The sequence below is a fragment of the Silene latifolia genome, chromosome 5, assembly GCF_048544455.1.
Source record: "Silene latifolia isolate original U9 population chromosome 5, ASM4854445v1, whole genome shotgun sequence".
NCBI classification, from domain to species: Eukaryota; Viridiplantae; Streptophyta; class Magnoliopsida; order Caryophyllales; family Caryophyllaceae; genus Silene; species Silene latifolia.
The window spans coordinates 6,410,027-6,427,417 of NC_133530.1; the positions used below are offsets into that span (position 1 = coordinate 6,410,027).

Genomic DNA, 17,391 nt, shown 5'->3' on the forward strand with positions numbered 1-17,391 from the left:
AATGGCTCTAAAGTCGAAGACTTTAGAGCCCCGTTGAAGCATATCCTGCTACATTTGAAACACAAAAACGTACTAGCAATAATCATCACATAAGCACATTTGGATCATCGATCTTGAAATTGGATCATTTGAAATACTGGGTCATCGACCCGAAAATTGAATTTGAAAATTTTGAATAATTGGGCCATCGACCCGAAGTTTAAATTTGACATCACTTGGTATGTTGGGCCATCGACCCTTCAAAATTGAATTTGAAATTTTGAATGATTGGGCCATCGACCCGAAAATTGAATTTGAAAATTTTGAATGATTGGGCCATTGACCCGCAAAGATTCTACTACTTGGATCATCTATCCACAATTCGCAAAACGTTTTTGGAATTTTGAAATTTTGAAATTTTTTGAAATCGAACCTTGATGGGTGAGCATGAAACACGACACGGACACTCTGTATGACTTGCAAACAACGTGGACGTAGCCCGCTACCGTAAAACAAAAAAAGAAAATAAAACCGTAAGTGTGCACGGGTTTTAATTCAATTATTGACTTGTTGGGGGTAGAAATGGAAATTGGCCATTCTGGCGCCAAAAGATGGCAAATTGGAATCACAAGGCCATCGGACTTGAGACAGATATATCGTATGGCATGGGCGTGCTCCCAAGGGCACATGGGAATCAAGATCACTTGGCATTGACAAGGTGGATTAAACTCACGGAGCAACAACGTTGGCTTCGCCCAGACACTAAACACAGACTGATTTGATGAGAACACTTAGACATCACACATCATTCTTGTTGGGAACATTCTGCCACTCTTCTCCTCGCCTCCTTTCTTTTCAGCGAGTATTCATCATTTCTTGCCACCGCCTTCTTTCTTTTCAGCGGGCTTTTACTATTTTTCTTCCACGCCTTCTTTCTTTTCAGCGGGTTTTTCATATTTTATGTTCCCAACACAAACCTACATCTATATGACTCAGCGTCTTTGCCTAAACCATTAGATAAAGCTCATTCTGAGACTTGAACTATTCATCCGAACCTATATCCTTATCCTAGCCTGCATCGAGTGCTAAGACTGACTCAAACAAGGGTGGCTTCATTTGGACTTGGTTAAGACCCGTAAGAAACCGACAAGATGACAACTTGGTTGATGAGTGGATTGAATCCCTTATTCTGAAGGACTGCCTACGTATTCGCGTGGAGCGAAATCAAATCCGACGTAGTTCGATCATGGTGCATAAACATGGCATTTTGATTGTGTGTACACACTCAAAGGTTTCACCTAAGGTATCATGTCGTATCCCATTCTAGCCTGTAAGGTACCGTTGTATCCCGTGTCTAGGGTTGGTACAAAAGGTTTTGATTCTTTGGGATGTGGAGCTTGGTAAAAATAGGTTCGTAAGGTAAACCATCATTCTGAAGGTTCGTTTTGTGGTGCTAAGGCTAACGGGTTATGGCTTACATCGTGGTTGGAAAAGGTATCTCGGTTTTGACGAAATCCGAGTGCAAATGGGTTGGAAAACAATGTGGGTTCAAATTTCCATGTCTGGACCCTAAAGGCTTGGGTTTACTAACACAAGCTATCTAATTCTCAGAATCCCTAACTATTCCCTCATAAATGCCTCGGGAAGGACTCAGGGGTAAAGAGGTTACTACTTAAGCTTTTGGGCTTCGCCCATTGAACTTCAACTATGGGTACTTGACTTGACTTCTGGCTTCCGTAACTTCGACATTCAACCAAAAGCGTTCTGCAATGACTTCAACATCTTTTTTCTTTTCCTTTTTTCTTTCATCACTTTTCTTTTTTCATTTTTTCATTTTTTTCATTTTTTCATTTTTCTCTTTTTCTCATTTTTTCATTCTTTTTCATCTTTTTTCCTCTCTTTGAAAATGATATTCTATTCATTCTCTTAGTCATAAATGGATACACCTTGAAAACTGGGCTTCGCCAACTAATTTGGGTTAGAACTAACAATTCCTTGTTAGAATGGGTTGGTCTCTTCTTTCTTCGAGATGGGATGATTTTGTTGGGGATGGGCTTGCCTTCCATCATCGATAGGGAAACCAGGAGCTAGTCCGGGTTCATCATAGAATCATCTAAAGGCTTGTGCTAAGCATTGGTTTTGATGGAGGTTTTCTACCGCCAGACATGGAATAGGTAAAGGAATCAAACACGGGATCCTAGTGTACCTTCCATTTTGAAACGGGACATATTTCTACCCCAGGGATGCCTTTGAGTGTGTTGTGCATTTGGTCATGCTTTCGGAATGATTGAGGATTGAAAACAAGACAAATTTAGAAACAAAACTGCAACTTTTTATTGGAATGGCAAAAGTTTAACAGACTCGAAAGAACGATTCCTAGGACACACCCTAGGTCATCGCGGAACAAACGACTCAATTTCAAGAAAAGAAAGTCCTGGACTCGACTCGACTAAGATAAGAAAACAGATCCGACTCATAATTTTCAAATCTAGTTTTGAGCTTTCCCTTGTTCAGTTGTCAACTTAGATGCTCGGCTCTTGTCCTTGATCCCTGTGATGGTTTGCCTCCATCCCGAGGTAGTCCTCTGAGGATCTACGCTAGTGATGGAGGTTGGTGAATCGAATTGTCTTTTATTAACTTCGTTAATGAGAGGAGTACATTCTAGAGCAAGACTCCCGACTTGAATTTCATTCTTCGGGTTTGGCAAGAATTCAAAGCAATCCACAAATATTTTCCCGATAAACACCCCTTTCAAGTGACATGGGCGGATAAGATGGGAATAATCGACATTGTCTTCGACAGAAACAAAGTTGGCGTGATCGCCAAATGGATTGGTGATGTTATTGGGTTTAACAGTTGGGATCGGGAGTGTTCCACTCTCAATCATGTCTTGGATTTCGTGCTTCAGTCGATAGCACCTTTCAGTATTGTGTCCCTTCCCTTGATGAAAGGCACAGTAGGCATTCGGTTTGTACCATTTGCCTTGTTGTTCAGCAGGTGGATCCGGAGTTGGACCAATGGGCTTCAGCTTTCCTTGGGCCATGAGCCTTTGGAGAGCGTAGGCGTAAGTGCACCCGATATCGGTGAATACCCTCGGAGCTTGGCGCGGAGGTCTTTTTGATTGTCCATCTAAGAGATTGACAGTTTCAACAAAGTGGGCCGTTGCAGGTGCTTTTGCTTTAGATGACGAGGCCCCTTGGTATCCTTTTGGCTTCTCAGCTTCTGCCATTCGGACATCATCTTCTACCTTTATCCCGATTCTTATCAATTCTTTGAAAGAACCGAAATTCTGGTATTTTAGAGCATTGCGGTAAACAGGCCGTAAATTCTTTACGAACTTATCTACCATCTCAACTTCATCAGGCTTTTTGGCTAATTTCACGCTTTCAGCGCGCCATCTTGCGAGGAATTCAGTAAAGCCCTCTTTCTCCTTCTGCGTCATTACTTCCAAAGTCCTTATGTTGGTTTGAATCTCAACATTGTCAGCATAGTGCTTACAGAACTCCACCGTAATATCTTCGAAAGTGGGGAAGTTCTTCAGGTCAAGATTATAGAACCACGCCTTCGGGTGTTCATCCAGAGATTGGGCAAAAATTTCGGAGAGCATATCGCGGTACTCCCTTCGGTGCTAAGTACCCTTTATAGGCCTTAACGTGGTGGATCGGATCTTCTCGTGCCCTTAAACTTTGGGATATCGTGAGTACCATGTTTGTGGGCAACTTATCCGAATCGGGGCATAGGCCCTAGCATTTTCATAGTGGATGTTCTTCCCCTGGGAGAGTTTCAAACGGTCTTCGATGAACTTGAACCATTTCTCCAGATCAGTCAGAGGTGGGGTAGATGGGGGGGGGGGGGAATCTTCACTCAGCTTAGATTCGATTGCATCCATTCGGGTCATCATGAGGTTCACGGCCTCAGTGAGCTTGTTAACAGCATCTTCCATTGCTTGACGTCGGGTTTTTGGCGGCCTTTCTACAAGAAAACCCCGAACTGAGTCAATATTCGAATGTAAGAGCCCCTGCACACTTAAGGACACGACACCAATTTGACTCAAACAAAGACTCGACTTGAGATTGACTAACCAAAAGGTTCGACTCACGGTTGGATTTATACCTTGGTTCATTTTGGGATCGACAAAACGACACGACCCAAACCATCATGACTCAATTCTAAACCGGACTTGGTGCGACTAAACCCGTGATTGGACTAACATAGCCCATAGGTTTAAGTGAAACGCCCTAAATGGCTTAGCTTGGACGTTTCTGTGGACTATCTTAGACCAATTGGTCGACCCACATGACTCGAAGCCCAAGAGGTGAGCTTGGGCGACCCAACAAGGTCGTGTTCTAGACACTTGAGACGAGACACAACTAGCCAAACACGGCCAGGACCTGGACACGACTCGACGCATTTCATGCTTGGTTAAGGTTCGAGAGGCATTTTGGATTGATTTTGAAAAACGAAGGATTGATTTGAAAGTGAGTTTTGAAATGGGCATCATGCCGGCTATAAAAGCTCATTTTGGGCCGAAAAATCTAGTCCTATTTGGGCAGCATTCCGCGTTTTTTAAAACCATGCTATTTTGAAAGTAAGTTGTTCAAAAGTTCGGTTTTGAGATCGATATGGAAAATTTTGAAAAGACTCGGGAAAACACCTTGCACATTGTCATTCTCATGTTATAAGGATGTATGCTCCTAGACATCTCTAAGTCTCGGCAAGTCTTCTACAAGAAGGTCTATGCCCTCCCTCCTTTTGCGGTCTTATAGAGCAAGGGCCTTTAGGTAGAGTACCTAGAAGAGCATCCCCACCATCAAGAACCACGCGAGGCGGAGCGGAAGCAAGCAATGTGCGAGTTCCTGGCATAGTGGGACGTCGCCCCCCACGCATCACAAAGAAACGCATTTGGGGACGGCCCGGGAAAATCCTTAAGGGTTTATGCATGAATCGTAGCACTATGAGTAATGTTTTACTTTCCAATACTTTCTTTTCAAGTTTCACCTCGGAGGAAAAGACCCTAGAAACAAAGTGTAACTAGTCCTCTTTTCCCCAACGGAGTCGCCAAACTGTGGACAAGGCCCTCGGGAACTGCGTCCGCGGGATCCACACTAGGCATAATCGACTCGAGGTTCTTTCGAATCGAATTAAGACAAATTAGAGTCGCCACCAAGTTTTTTGGGAACTTGGAACCGTTCAAGTCAACTTTACACCTTTCATCGAAAAGCATAAAGCCAATCGACTACGAGTGATTAAAGATAAAGACTTGTACCCTATATCACTCGATTTGAATGACTCTCGTAATCCAATGGTATTTAGACGGATCCACAAACCATAGATTTTGAGTAAAGGGTGAGGGTACGTGTTAGGAAGCCCATAAGGACACCTAACCCCGCCCGTCGATAACGGCCTCTACTAAGTCAAGTGTCGGATTTCAAACAAGGTCATAGCTACTACGATATATGATATGCAAACATCGTTTTTAAAACCCTAACATGTGAAGTTTCTATGTCGATTTAGATGCAACTAAACTAACTTTGTCAAAGTTGTAATTTAGCATGTGGGTTGATTGATCTAACAACATATAAACGAAACAAACAAGGCTTGATGGGAATGGGGGAGCCGTTGGGATCTACCCTATTACAACCCAGGCATTTCATGCCGACACAACGATAAATTAAAGATACAACTCGATCTAAAATACAACGCTATACACAAAACCGTACACGACACATTACACGGCCAATTCGGCCTAGAGAAACGTGCACAAGGGGGGTGGCCCACGGCTTACATGACTCACGGCCTTGGGTCACTCCTCGTGATGCGTGCTTTCACTTAATCTTATCGAATTAGACATAGGGCTACGCACCAAAGCATGCATTAGCATAAATCGGGCCATGTTGCTTTAAACAACATGCGATTTACTACGCTTTTACATGCATTGGGGCACAACCATCTAACCAAACAAGACTAAGGTTTTTGGAAGAAGTTTTGACTCGATAAAAGAAAGCTAACTTGAAAATAAAAAACAAACTACCAAACACGACTCGATAAATTACAAGCGACAAAACAAATAAAGAACGAACGATGTAAAATAAACGAAACAAGAAAAACCAAAGGTCATGGCCAAGCCTCACGGCCTAAAGCCACGTCCAACCACAGGTCCTAGGTCAGGTTCATTAGTTAGATCGATTGATTGCGAAACAAGTTCGAAAGCGGGCTAGAAAACAAGTTAGAAACGACGTTGATCGATTTGAAAAGATACCGAGCGAGTGTGCATTCTACACGGCCTAAAGGGGGCGAATTAGGTCACGAAGCTACAAGATTAACGCTACTCATCGAGTGTTAATAGGAAGGTGCTAATCACGCACTCCTATGCTAGCGAGAAATCAAGTGAAAAGAGAGATGCGTTCAATTAGGTTATAGAATTGTTAGTTGATTTTTAAAGCTATGTCGATGTACCCTAACGTGTCTAATTAGGTTATTAAATTGATCTAATATCGTCTAATTGAGTCATATGTTAACAATCAGAGGTCGAACTAACATGTGAATGGTCCTAGGGTAGGTCGAATTAAACGAAACAAAAGAGGGGTCAAAAGCGAGGAGCGAAGTTAGAATTCGTTTTATTAATGCCCTACCTTGAACACGAGGATATGTAAATGAGACGGGGGTTACGACCGACTGATGTAGCGGTTTCTTTCCCATCTCAAGTCAACGCGGGTGTTCATGGTGGTACTTTAACTCATACTCGGACTAAACTAGTTTCATAGTTAATTATAACAATCGATAAACAAAATAAAACGAAACAATAAAAAAAACAAACATAAAAAACGAAATAAAAGGGAGAAAGAGGAGTATTTGATGCACCCTCAACCTACATGTATCGTTGACACCGTCTTGGGTCGTAATCGATGGTATATTTTATCTCGAGAGGCCGTCGTCGACGAAGAAACAAAGCAAACAACACGTTTTTATCGAATCTGGACAGCAACTTTCAAACAGCGATTTCTCTCTCGTTTCACGATGAAAATTCGATTTAAAAGATGTTTTGAAAACTAGAAAGAGAGGAGAACAGAGATCTTAAAACAACCCCTGCTCGTTTTGAGTTATTGGGCACGAAAAATGAGCACAAACAGAACTGGACAGACAGGAAAAGCCGCGAAAACAGAGTGTATAACACTCTGTTTTTCGAGGGAATTCGTGTACTCTCAAGGGCAATTTGGCTCGTAAATCTTTGTCTAATGTGTATAGGGATGTTGTATGGTTAATTAGGAACAAGAAACTCGAATTTTGATGGAGGTTTGAAGGGGGAACGAATGGTTTCAAAGAGGACACACAAACTGATTCTCTGTTTGTATGTCGGTTTTGTCTAGGGTTTTTGGGAGGCAATTAGGGTTTGTTTCTGGGGTTTAAAGCTTGTGAGTGACGGTAGGATGTGTGGAGAACTTAGAGGAATGAATGTATGGTGAAGGGGGGGGGTATTTATAAGGAGTTAAGGTAGGGTTTTTAGAGGGGAGAGGCAGACGGGCTCATTCACGCATAGCTGCTGTCCAGCAGCTTTTGTGAGGGTTTGAGAGGGGTTTTCTTGGTGTTTAATCTAAGGTAATATGGGTAGGATATTAGGGTATGGGTTAGGGTTAATGGGTACGGGTTTTGGTGGTATTTGGAGCGGGTTTTGGGCTCGGAATTTGAGCTGCAAAACAGGGGAGCTGCTCGTGTTTTTGTGCGGGCTGCTGGGGGTGATTTGGGGCATGATTTAGGCCGTGGTTATGGGGTTCGAACTGGGGTTGGTTGGGTAGAGGCTTAGGTTGGTTAGTGTACTCGAGATTCGTGTCAACTCGTAAAGAAAACGGGCCCAAAAACCGAGCTATAATCGAGCTCTAAAACACGTGTTTAAAACGAGTTCTTTTCGATTTTTAAATCGATTTTTCAAAACAATTAACACATTAAAATAAATGATTTTTCAAATCAAATATACTCATAAAATGATTCTTCAAATCAATTATTTATTTTATTTTCAATAAAATAAATTTGAGAAAATAAATTCAAAATAAAGCAATAAAATGAATTTATCTTGAAAAAACTTTAATTTAAATATCATTTAAATTAATGAAATACTCCGTCGACAACGCTCATTCTACATCGTAAAACGAACCCAAATAATGACAATGACAACTAAAGAATACATGTGTCCTATCATCATCGGGTGTTTGTCGGGTTCTCTATAAATTCCAATATCGACGGATACGGGTATCTACACAATGGTCATGTCTTTAATGGATGTACAAAACGGTTTGATGACATTGACAAGAACACCAAAACTTTAAAGCAAATGAGCATTAAGAAAGACACCACAAGTTATGTTGATCACAAAAAGGGACCCAAATTCATTTGGGTTCCTAAACTCAAAAACTAATCTTGTGTAGGGATTGGTGAGAGGCGGCCGCAATTGGTACTTGGATAGTGGATGCTCTCGTCACATGACGGGTGATAGAAGCCAATTCCTCTCACTTAAAGCATATGATGGTGGCACGGTAAGGTTTGGTGACAACAAGAAAGGTGAAGTAATTGGCATTGGAAAGGTTGGTAAGTCATCATTACTTTGTGTCGACAACGTGCGGCTTGTCAAAGGTTTGAAGCATAATCTCCTTAGTATCTCTCAACTTTGTGATAAGGGTAATTTTGTAGAGTTTAGTGCTAATTTGTGTCGAATATTTGATGCCACTACTAATGAACTAATTCTCGAAGGAAGACGTGTCAAAGACGTATACTTGACTAATTTGAACACTCTATCCGGTCACACCATGTCTTGCATGAGTGTAATGAACAATGATCCTTGGTTATGGCATAAAAGGTTTGGTCATGTTAGTACAAAAACTCTTAATACCCTTAAAAGACTTGACTTAGTTGAAGGCATTCCTAATATAAAGTTTGATTTTGATAAAGTATGTGATGAATGTGCTAGAGGAAAACATGTTAAAAGTTCCTTTAAATCCAAAAGAATTATGAGTACATCTCAACCTTTACAACTTTTACATATCGACTTGTGTGGACCAATGAGAACTAGAAGTAGAGGTGGTAGTCGTTATGTGTGTGTCATTGTTGATGATTACTCTAGGTTCGTTTGGGCACTCTTCCTAAGCTCTAAGGATGAGACATTTGATGAGTTTCTAATTTGGTTAAGAAAGATTCAAAATAAACTTGGTTTAAAACTTGTTTCAATGAGAACCGATCACGGAACCGAATTCGAAAACTCATCATTTGGTGCTTATTGTGATGACAATGGTGTAGACCATAACTTCTCGGCTCCTAGAACCCCACAACAAAATGGTGTGGTTGAAAGGATGAATAGAACCCTTGAAGGAATGGCTAGAACAATGTTATTATCTAGTAAGTTGCCTAAGAACTTTTGGGCCGAAGCGGTAAATACCGCTTGCTACATTCATAATCGTGTCATGATAAGGAGTATATTGAATAAAACTCCCTATGAATCGCTACGTGGAAGAAAACCCAACATTTCATATTTTAGATGTTTTGGAAGCAAATGTTTTGTTCATAACAACGGTAAAAACAATTTGGGTAAGTTCGATCCACGTAGTGATGAAGGAGTATTTATTGGGTACTCCGATCATAGCAAGGCCTATAAAGTTTACAATAAACGAACCTTGTTAATTGAAGAAAGCATCCATGTCATTTTTGATGAATCTAGTGTGCTTGGACAGGTACAAAACATGGATGATGATGATGAGGATGAGGATGAGGATGATGAGTTTGAGATTGGTCTTGTTCGAAAGGACTTCGTGTTCGCGGATGAAGAAGCTCCCAGCACTGAATTGCAACAGACACAGAGACTGTCACCTTCAAAGGAGATCAGCAACTCAGGGGGAACACGTAGCACCTCTGCTACTGTTTCTTCTCTGGAAGCAACAGACCCAACGACTGTTGCCTCCACCTCCAGAACTGAAGCAATCCAAAACAGTGAGGATGAAGATCCTTCTAGGCCAATAGAAACAGTCACTGTGACTGATGCTGTTGAGGGAGAACAAGAAACCATTGTTCCAAAGAAGTGGAAACATCAAAGCTCTCATCCACTCACTAACCTTACAAGTGATCTCAACTCGGGAATTCGAACAAGATCATCCCTCAACAATCTCGCTCATCTAAATGAGTATTGTGCCCATAATGCCTTCCTTTCTCAAATTGAACCTTCAAATGTAACAGTCGCCTTGACTGATGCAGACTGGTTGCTTGCCATGCAAGAAGAACTCAATCAATTCAAAAGAAACGAGGTATGACACTTAGTCCCTAGACCGCCTAATCGTACCGTCATTGGTACTAGGTGGGTCTTTCGCAATAAGCTTGATGACTCGGGAGAAATTATAAGGAACAAGGCTAGACTAGTGGTGCAAGGTTATAACCAACAAGAGGGTATTGATTACGATGAAACCTATGCACCGGTAGCTAGACTTGAGGCCATACGATTACTTATAGCTTTTGCGGCTCACAAAGGCATTAAACTCTTCCAAATGGATGTCAAAACCGCTTTCTTAAATGGATATTTGGAAGAAGATGTCTTTGTAGAGCAACCACCGGGTTTTGAGAACAATGACTTGCCTAACCATGTTTTCAAATTAGACAAAGCTCTTTACGGTTTAAAACAAGCACCAAGATGTTGGTATGATAGATTGTCTAAATTTCTTATTGAAAATGGTTTTAAAAGAGGCTCCGTTGACAAAACATTGTTCTTAAAAACAGTCCGTTGAACTGTTGGTTGTACAAGTATATGTTGATGACATTATATTTGGTGCAACAAATGAACTCCTTTACTTATATTTTTCGGAACTAATGAAATCGGAGTTTGAAATGAGCATGATGGGTGAGCTAGGATTCTTCCTTGGGCTCCAAATTAAGCAATCAAAGGATGGAATCATGATCCATCAACAAAAGTATATTAAGGAAATGCTTAAGAAATTTGGGATGACTAATGGTAAGCCTCATGATACACCTATGGTAGCCGGGTCCAAATTGGACAAAGATGAACTCGGTAAGAATGTTAGTGATAAGGTGTATAGAGGTATGATAGGCTCACTTCTCTACTTGACCGCAAGTCGTCCCGACATTCTCTTTAGTGTTTGTTTATGTGCTAGGTTCCAAGCAAATCCGAAAGAATCACATTTCAAAGCCGTTAAACGAATTCTTCGGTATTTGATTGGAACACAAAATCTTTACTTGTGGTATCCCTTATATTGTCCTTTTAATCTCATAGGCTTTTCGGATGCAGACTATGCGGGATGTACGGTTGATAGAAAGAGCACCTCCGGAATTGCAACATTCTTGGGTCCTTGTTTGATCTCTTGGGGCTCAAAGAAACAAAACACGGTAGCTCTTTCAACGGCCGAAAGTGAGTACGTTAGTGCCGCGCATTGTTTTTCTCAATTACTTTGGGTAAGACAACAACTCTTGGATTTTGGTATTATTTTTGACTCCGTGCCCATAATGTGTGATAATACGAGTGCAATAAATATTTCCAAAAATCCTATTCAACACTCTAAAACCAAACATATTGATATTCGTCACCATTTTATTCGTGATCATGTGGAGAAAGGACATGTTAAACTTATCTTTTGCAAGACCGAAAATCAAATTGCCGATATCTTTACTAAGCCACTTGCAAGAGAACATTTTGAGAAATTTAGACTAGAAATTGGGTTAATTAATTGCTTGTGATTCTTAGTATGAGTTTTACAAATTTCCTTAATTGATTAAATTAAAATTGGATATATGTCATTAAGTGTTCTAAGTGCATTGACATCATGTTTGGACCAAAAATTGACACCGTATTTGTGAGTCGGTAATCACTCAACCTCATATCTAAATTTACGTTTATTATATGCTACCTTGCGTTTTTATTTCGAGTAATTAAATGTGTTTAAGTTGGGCCAACTACCTCACCTCCCTCATTTATTGGGCCATTAACTACTTCAACCCATTACCTATCCCTACCCGTCCAAACCTCCTAATCCACTTACCCTTCCATCTCCCAAATCCACAAACTCCCTCATATCTAACCTTCCCTTAACCCACAATGGTAAAAACTTCTTTCAATACTACCATACCCATCAAACCAACAAAATTTACCTCACCACCTGTCACATCAAATCCACCGACATCAACAACTCAAACAATGACTTCACCCAAAATCTCCTACGCATTCCCTCCTCAAACCTCAAACACGACTCCTTCAACTAACCCAGATCCACCAAACCCACAACCATCACCGAACCCCACTGATCCACCATCATCCGACGACATCCCCATCTCCACTATGGTAGGACGTCGCACACGAGGAGGTCGGAAGAAAAGCACCGCCATTCCAAGCTCTTCCTCTGAACCGGTATTGGTGAATGTTGAAGATGTTGAAGAAACCGAGTTCGATTTAAATGAGAATCCAACCAAGTCCGCCGAGTCTGACCCGACTCCGGCGAAGAAAAACAACAAAAGGAAAGAAAAAGCCTCTTCATCCCAATTACCCCCAATTTCAGAGAATGTCGAGCAGAGTAACATCGAAAACCCCCTTGTTGATACTCCCACTGAAACTCCCAGTGAACCTCCCCAGAAAAAAATCGAAACCCTTAAAGAAGAAACCTGTGTACCTTTCTCCCTCTGATCCGGTTTCCCTAACCTCTAAATGGGATTTGGCTATTGTTTGGGATCACCTCGAAAGTATTGATCTTCCCACCTCAATCTACAAAAATTGTGAGAGGCTAATGCATCCCAAGGCAATTCATTCTCCTCGGGTTTACAACCAAACCTGGTTTGAGCCTCCTGCTTTTCATTCGGTCTGTGACATGATATTGGCTCAAGGTTGGGAAAAATTATTGGAAATGCGTGAACCGGTCTTTGTGAGTGAAGTGATTCAATTCTTTGCAACTGTCCGAATTGATAAGTCGGGTGAATTTCTTACGGCTAAGGTGAACGGTAAGCCTCTAAAACTGACTCAATCTGATTTTGCTACCGCCCTTGATATCCCCGTCGGAGTTTATGACAAACTCCCCTCCGAAACATGGGTCGCTTTACCTTATGCCTCACCCCTTAATGTCGCCCAAGTAGTGTGTCCCAAAACTGTCTCTCCTGGTCCAGTGAGCAACACCCAAATACCCCCTCCTCTTCGAATCATTTTTAACATGTTGTGTCGATCAATTTACCCCACGGGTGATCGGGGAAATCTCACCATAGCCTAACAATATTTAATCTATCATATTGCAACTCACAAAAAGGTGAACCTAGTTGGGTTAATGTTTAAGCGTTTTCATCTTATTTCGACCAAACTTTGTAGACCCTCTTCGAGCGTGCTACACTTACCCTATGGAATATGGTTGTCGGTTGTGCTCAAGGCACATGGGGTTTTAGTGAGTACTAGCTTGGGGTCATTGGACATGTGTGATGTTATGAGTGATGGTCAAATGGGGAAGATGCTTATCAAAATTGAAAATGATGAATTAATTTCGGTGAAAATTAAGAAGGACCCGGAGGTTGGGTCATCTAGTCAAGTGAATACGGGTGGTATGCGGGAAGTTCTTAATGCCGTGGCTGAGTTGAGTGCTTGGCTTAAGGAAGATGCTCATCAAAAGGATTTGGCAATCTCGGCCCTTGCTTCTACAGTGGACCTCATCCGTGGTGAGGTGGATATCATTTCCACCCTCGTGTCAACAAAAGAAATTGGTGATGATGCTCATGTGGATGATGATCCTTTGGGTAGTGGCTCGGATGGTGAACAAGCTTCCTCCCCTTAGCCTATCCCTTTTATCTCTCGGCCTCCCTAACCTTTTACCCGTGCCTTTTCATTTTGCCTCCCCTTGTTTGTGCCCTTCTAAGACAATATTTTCTTTACTTGTTATTTTGATATTTGGTGGTGTATGTTAAACTCTATTTAGCCGTGTTGAACTCTGATTAACTTATGTTTAATCCTTGTTTATGTTGACCTTGTTACCCTGTCACGATTACATGTGTTTTTTTGTGTTTTCTTGTGAATTATTTGCACTCTAATGCTTTTGACATCCCTATCCGTTTGATGATGTCAAGAGGGGGAAAAGGTAAACTCATGCTCGTAATCTCTTTGCATATTGATTAACTAATGTCTTGTCTAACCTTCTTAGTCTTGAATCTTGTTTTGGGGCAATGTAAAATTGTCTTGGCTAGTTTGATTTTAGCTCTTGCCTTAGGTAAGGTAATATTGTCCCTTCTCTCATTTGATCTTGCTTGCCTAACAATCTTGAATCAAGGTGTTTACATTGCTTATACATTCGTTTGGGGCTTGTCATCATCAAAGGGGGAATTTGTTAGGTTCCTTATGTTGATGATAACATGGCCATTTGATTTGTGTTATCTTAGTTTACCTTTTCAGGATTAATGATTAAATCCAGCATGGATTAAGAAGTGTTGAAGTTGTTAATCATCCTCTTGTATTGAGTCTTATTGTCATCTAATGTACAAGCAAGAAAGTAGAGTATATTAGAGTAATAGAAACAGTCCAGACGACTGTTACTTTTACAAGTAAACAGCTGCTTGGATTATAGCCAGAATTCGTAAAACTTGAAGTCCCTTTTATCTTTCAAAATGCTTTCACGTGACTCTTATTTTTCAAAGATAAAATTCAGATTTTTAATAAGGAGTTGGTCTTCAATAAAGAGTGGTTTGAATTATTATTATTTTCAAAATGTTTCCTCTTTATGCAAATTCAACCCTTTGGTTCTTTAAGAAAACAAAGAATGCTTTTTGCCTTTTTAGTGTTAACTTGTCATCATGTGACTTGTCCTTTCTCTCTTTGTTTTCTGAATTTGCATGACCTTTTAAGGATATCTTTCAAACCATCTTTCTCTATTCTTGCCTTTGCAAAAGAGCCCTTTTTGGTGCAAGTCTTGGGTGGTTGCTATTGCCCTTCACATGTGTGGTCTTTGACCCTTCAAAACCCTAGCAACCTCCTCACCCATTTCCTCTATAAAAGGCGAGTCCCTCCTTCACAAAATCTCAAGACTTCTTTCTGAATTTATTTTCAAGTTTGCAAATTTGTTTTTCAAAGCTTTAAACCGTGTGTCATTTGCAAAACCTTTAAAAAGTCTTCAAGTTGTTACAGTCGTGGCTACTGTTACTTTTATACTAAACTCTCTTACTTATGAATTGTTGATCTTGTAAAAGTTGTCCATCTCTATTCTTTGCTAAGAATATGTTAGTGGAAACTTGATCCTATAACATTCTAAGTGTGTTAGTAGAGTTTAGGACGGAGTAGTTTTTAACTCTTGGCAACCGGAGTAGGTTTCGAGTTAGCTTGTCATAAGAACGGAGTAGTTCTTGTACTAGCTTTACAACCGGAGTAGGTTGGTGTCTTTTATTGTAAGGGTCTTTTAGTTGTCGGAGTAGATCACTAAAAGAAAGCAATAAAAAGGTAGATTGGACGTAGGCACTTGAGTTTCTTGCCGAACCAATTCAAAAACTCGTGTTTCATTGTCTCTCTTTATTTCCGCTGCAATTTACTTTGTTTGTTTGCCTTGCTTTGCTTAACCTTAGAAGTAACAGTTCATCAAACTGTCACATTTGGTCTGCAGTCGTATTTCACAAACTGAGACAAATAGCTACAGTCAGAACGATTGTTACTTTCATACTTCAGCAAACATTCATCGTGATACTTGTTTAATCTTTCAATATCATTCAAAGTATCTTCTCATCTCTTTTGTCCTCGTAACTCACTTTAATTCAATAAAGTTGAAGTTATAAATTTTTAAATAGTACCTAATTCACCCCCTCCCCCTCTTAGGTACTTGAATCCATAAACTCAACAGAAAAGAAGACAGCTGCGGCATTATCACAGTAAATTTTCAGCGGCCTTGCAACAGAATTCATAATGCTAATCCCTGAAAGAAAGTTCTGCACCCATAAAGCTTGAATAGTAGCCTCAAAGCACGCTACAAATTCAACTTCCATAGTGGATGAGGCAATAATTGTCTGTTTAGCACTCTTCCAGGAGATTGCCCCCCCAGCTAACGTAAACACATAACCAAAGGTGTTTTTCCTTGAGTCCACACATCCTCCAAAATCTGAGTCAGCATATCCAATAACCTCAAGCTGATCAGTATGTCTATAAGTGAACATTTTGTCCCTTGTTCCCTTTAAGTACCTTAAAACTTTCTTAGCCGCACTCCAATGACCCATTCCAGGATTGGACTGATATCGACCCAACATACCCACTTTGCAAAACTTATGTCGGGTCTTACGGACACTGCGCATACATTAAGCTTCCAACTAGAGATGCATAAGGAAAGTTTTTCATGGCATTTCGTTCTAGTTCAGTCTTAGGACACATACTTAAGCTGAACTTATCCCCTTTCTGAATAGGAACATCATTGGGATTACATTTTACCATGTTAAATCTTTCTAAGACCCTCATGATATAGGCTTTCTGAGACAACCCTAATGTCCTTTGTGATCTGTCTCGAGATATTTCCACCCCGGTCACATAGGACGCCTCTCCCATATCTTTCATCTCAAAGTTGCTTGATAGGAAATCTTTAGTTTGATGTAATAGTCCCAAATCACTGCTTGCGATGAGTATATCATCGGCATATAAGACCAAAAATGCAAACTTACTCCCACTGATCTTCAGGTATATACACTGATCAACAGTGTTTTCTTGAAACCCAAAGGAGGTGATGGTATTATGGAACTTAATATACCATTGCCGAGAAGCTTGCTTAAGCCCATAAATGGACTTCTTTAATATACAGACTTTGTCCTCTTTGTCATCAATAATGAAGCCTTCAGGCTGAGCCATATAGACTTCTTCTTCCAAACTCCCATTCAAGAATGCCGTTTTCACATCCATTTGATGTAGCTCTAAGTCAAAATGAGCTACTAAAGCTAAAATGATCCGTAAAGAATCCTTCTTAGAAAACGGAGAGAAGGTTTCATTATAATCAATGCATTCTTTCGATTAAAGCCTTTAGCTACGGGTCCGGCTTTATGTCGTTCAATATTACCTAAGGAGTCGCGCTTGGTCTTAAAGACCCACTTGCAGCCGACATCCTTATGACCTCTTTGGTAAATTGACCAACTCCCGGACCTCATTCTTAGCCATAGACTCCATCTCTTCTTTCATGGCATTAATCCATTTATCGGAATCATCACTATTCATAGCTTGTGAAAACGTGAATTAGGATCATTATCCACACAAATGTCAAATTCACATTGATATACTTCATAGTCATCTGAAATAGCTGGCCTTCTAGGTCTTGTGGACCTTCTTAATGTTATTTCAGGTCTTTGTATCAACAACCTCGGTGGCGATGTTATCATTCGGAAGTGGAGGATCATCAACATTAGGTTCCACAATATTGACTGAGTCAACATTATCATTATGTGGAACTT

At 40.5% G+C, this 17,391-nt stretch overlaps 2 protein-coding genes across 2 annotated transcripts in view; both read right to left on the reverse strand.

Annotated features, from left to right (window-relative positions):
* The window catches only part of LOC141656534 (putative disease resistance protein RGA1), a 67,823-nt gene that overhangs the window by 13,579 nt on the left and 36,853 nt on the right, over positions 1–17,391 (reverse strand). The window lies entirely within an intron of this gene.
* Positions 14,991–16,179, reverse strand: LOC141654732 (secreted RxLR effector protein 161-like). The gene is made up of 2 exons (XM_074461849.1): positions 15,789–16,179; positions 14,991–15,013 (listed from the first exon to the last, which is right to left on the reverse strand). Exons 1-2 carry the CDS (start codon positions 16,177–16,179, stop codon positions 14,991–14,993), a joined length of 414 nt encoding a protein of 137 aa, XP_074317950.1.

Coding starts and splice junctions, on each gene's coding strand:
- LOC141654732 (XM_074461849.1), bottom strand. CDS start 16,179: ATGGGTCATTGGAGTGCGGCTAAGAAAGTTTTAAGGTACTTAAAGGGA. Junction 15,014..15,788: donor TGTTGAGTTTATGGATTCAA/GTACCTAAGAGG, acceptor AAATAAATTCAG/AAAGAAGTCTTGAGATTTTG.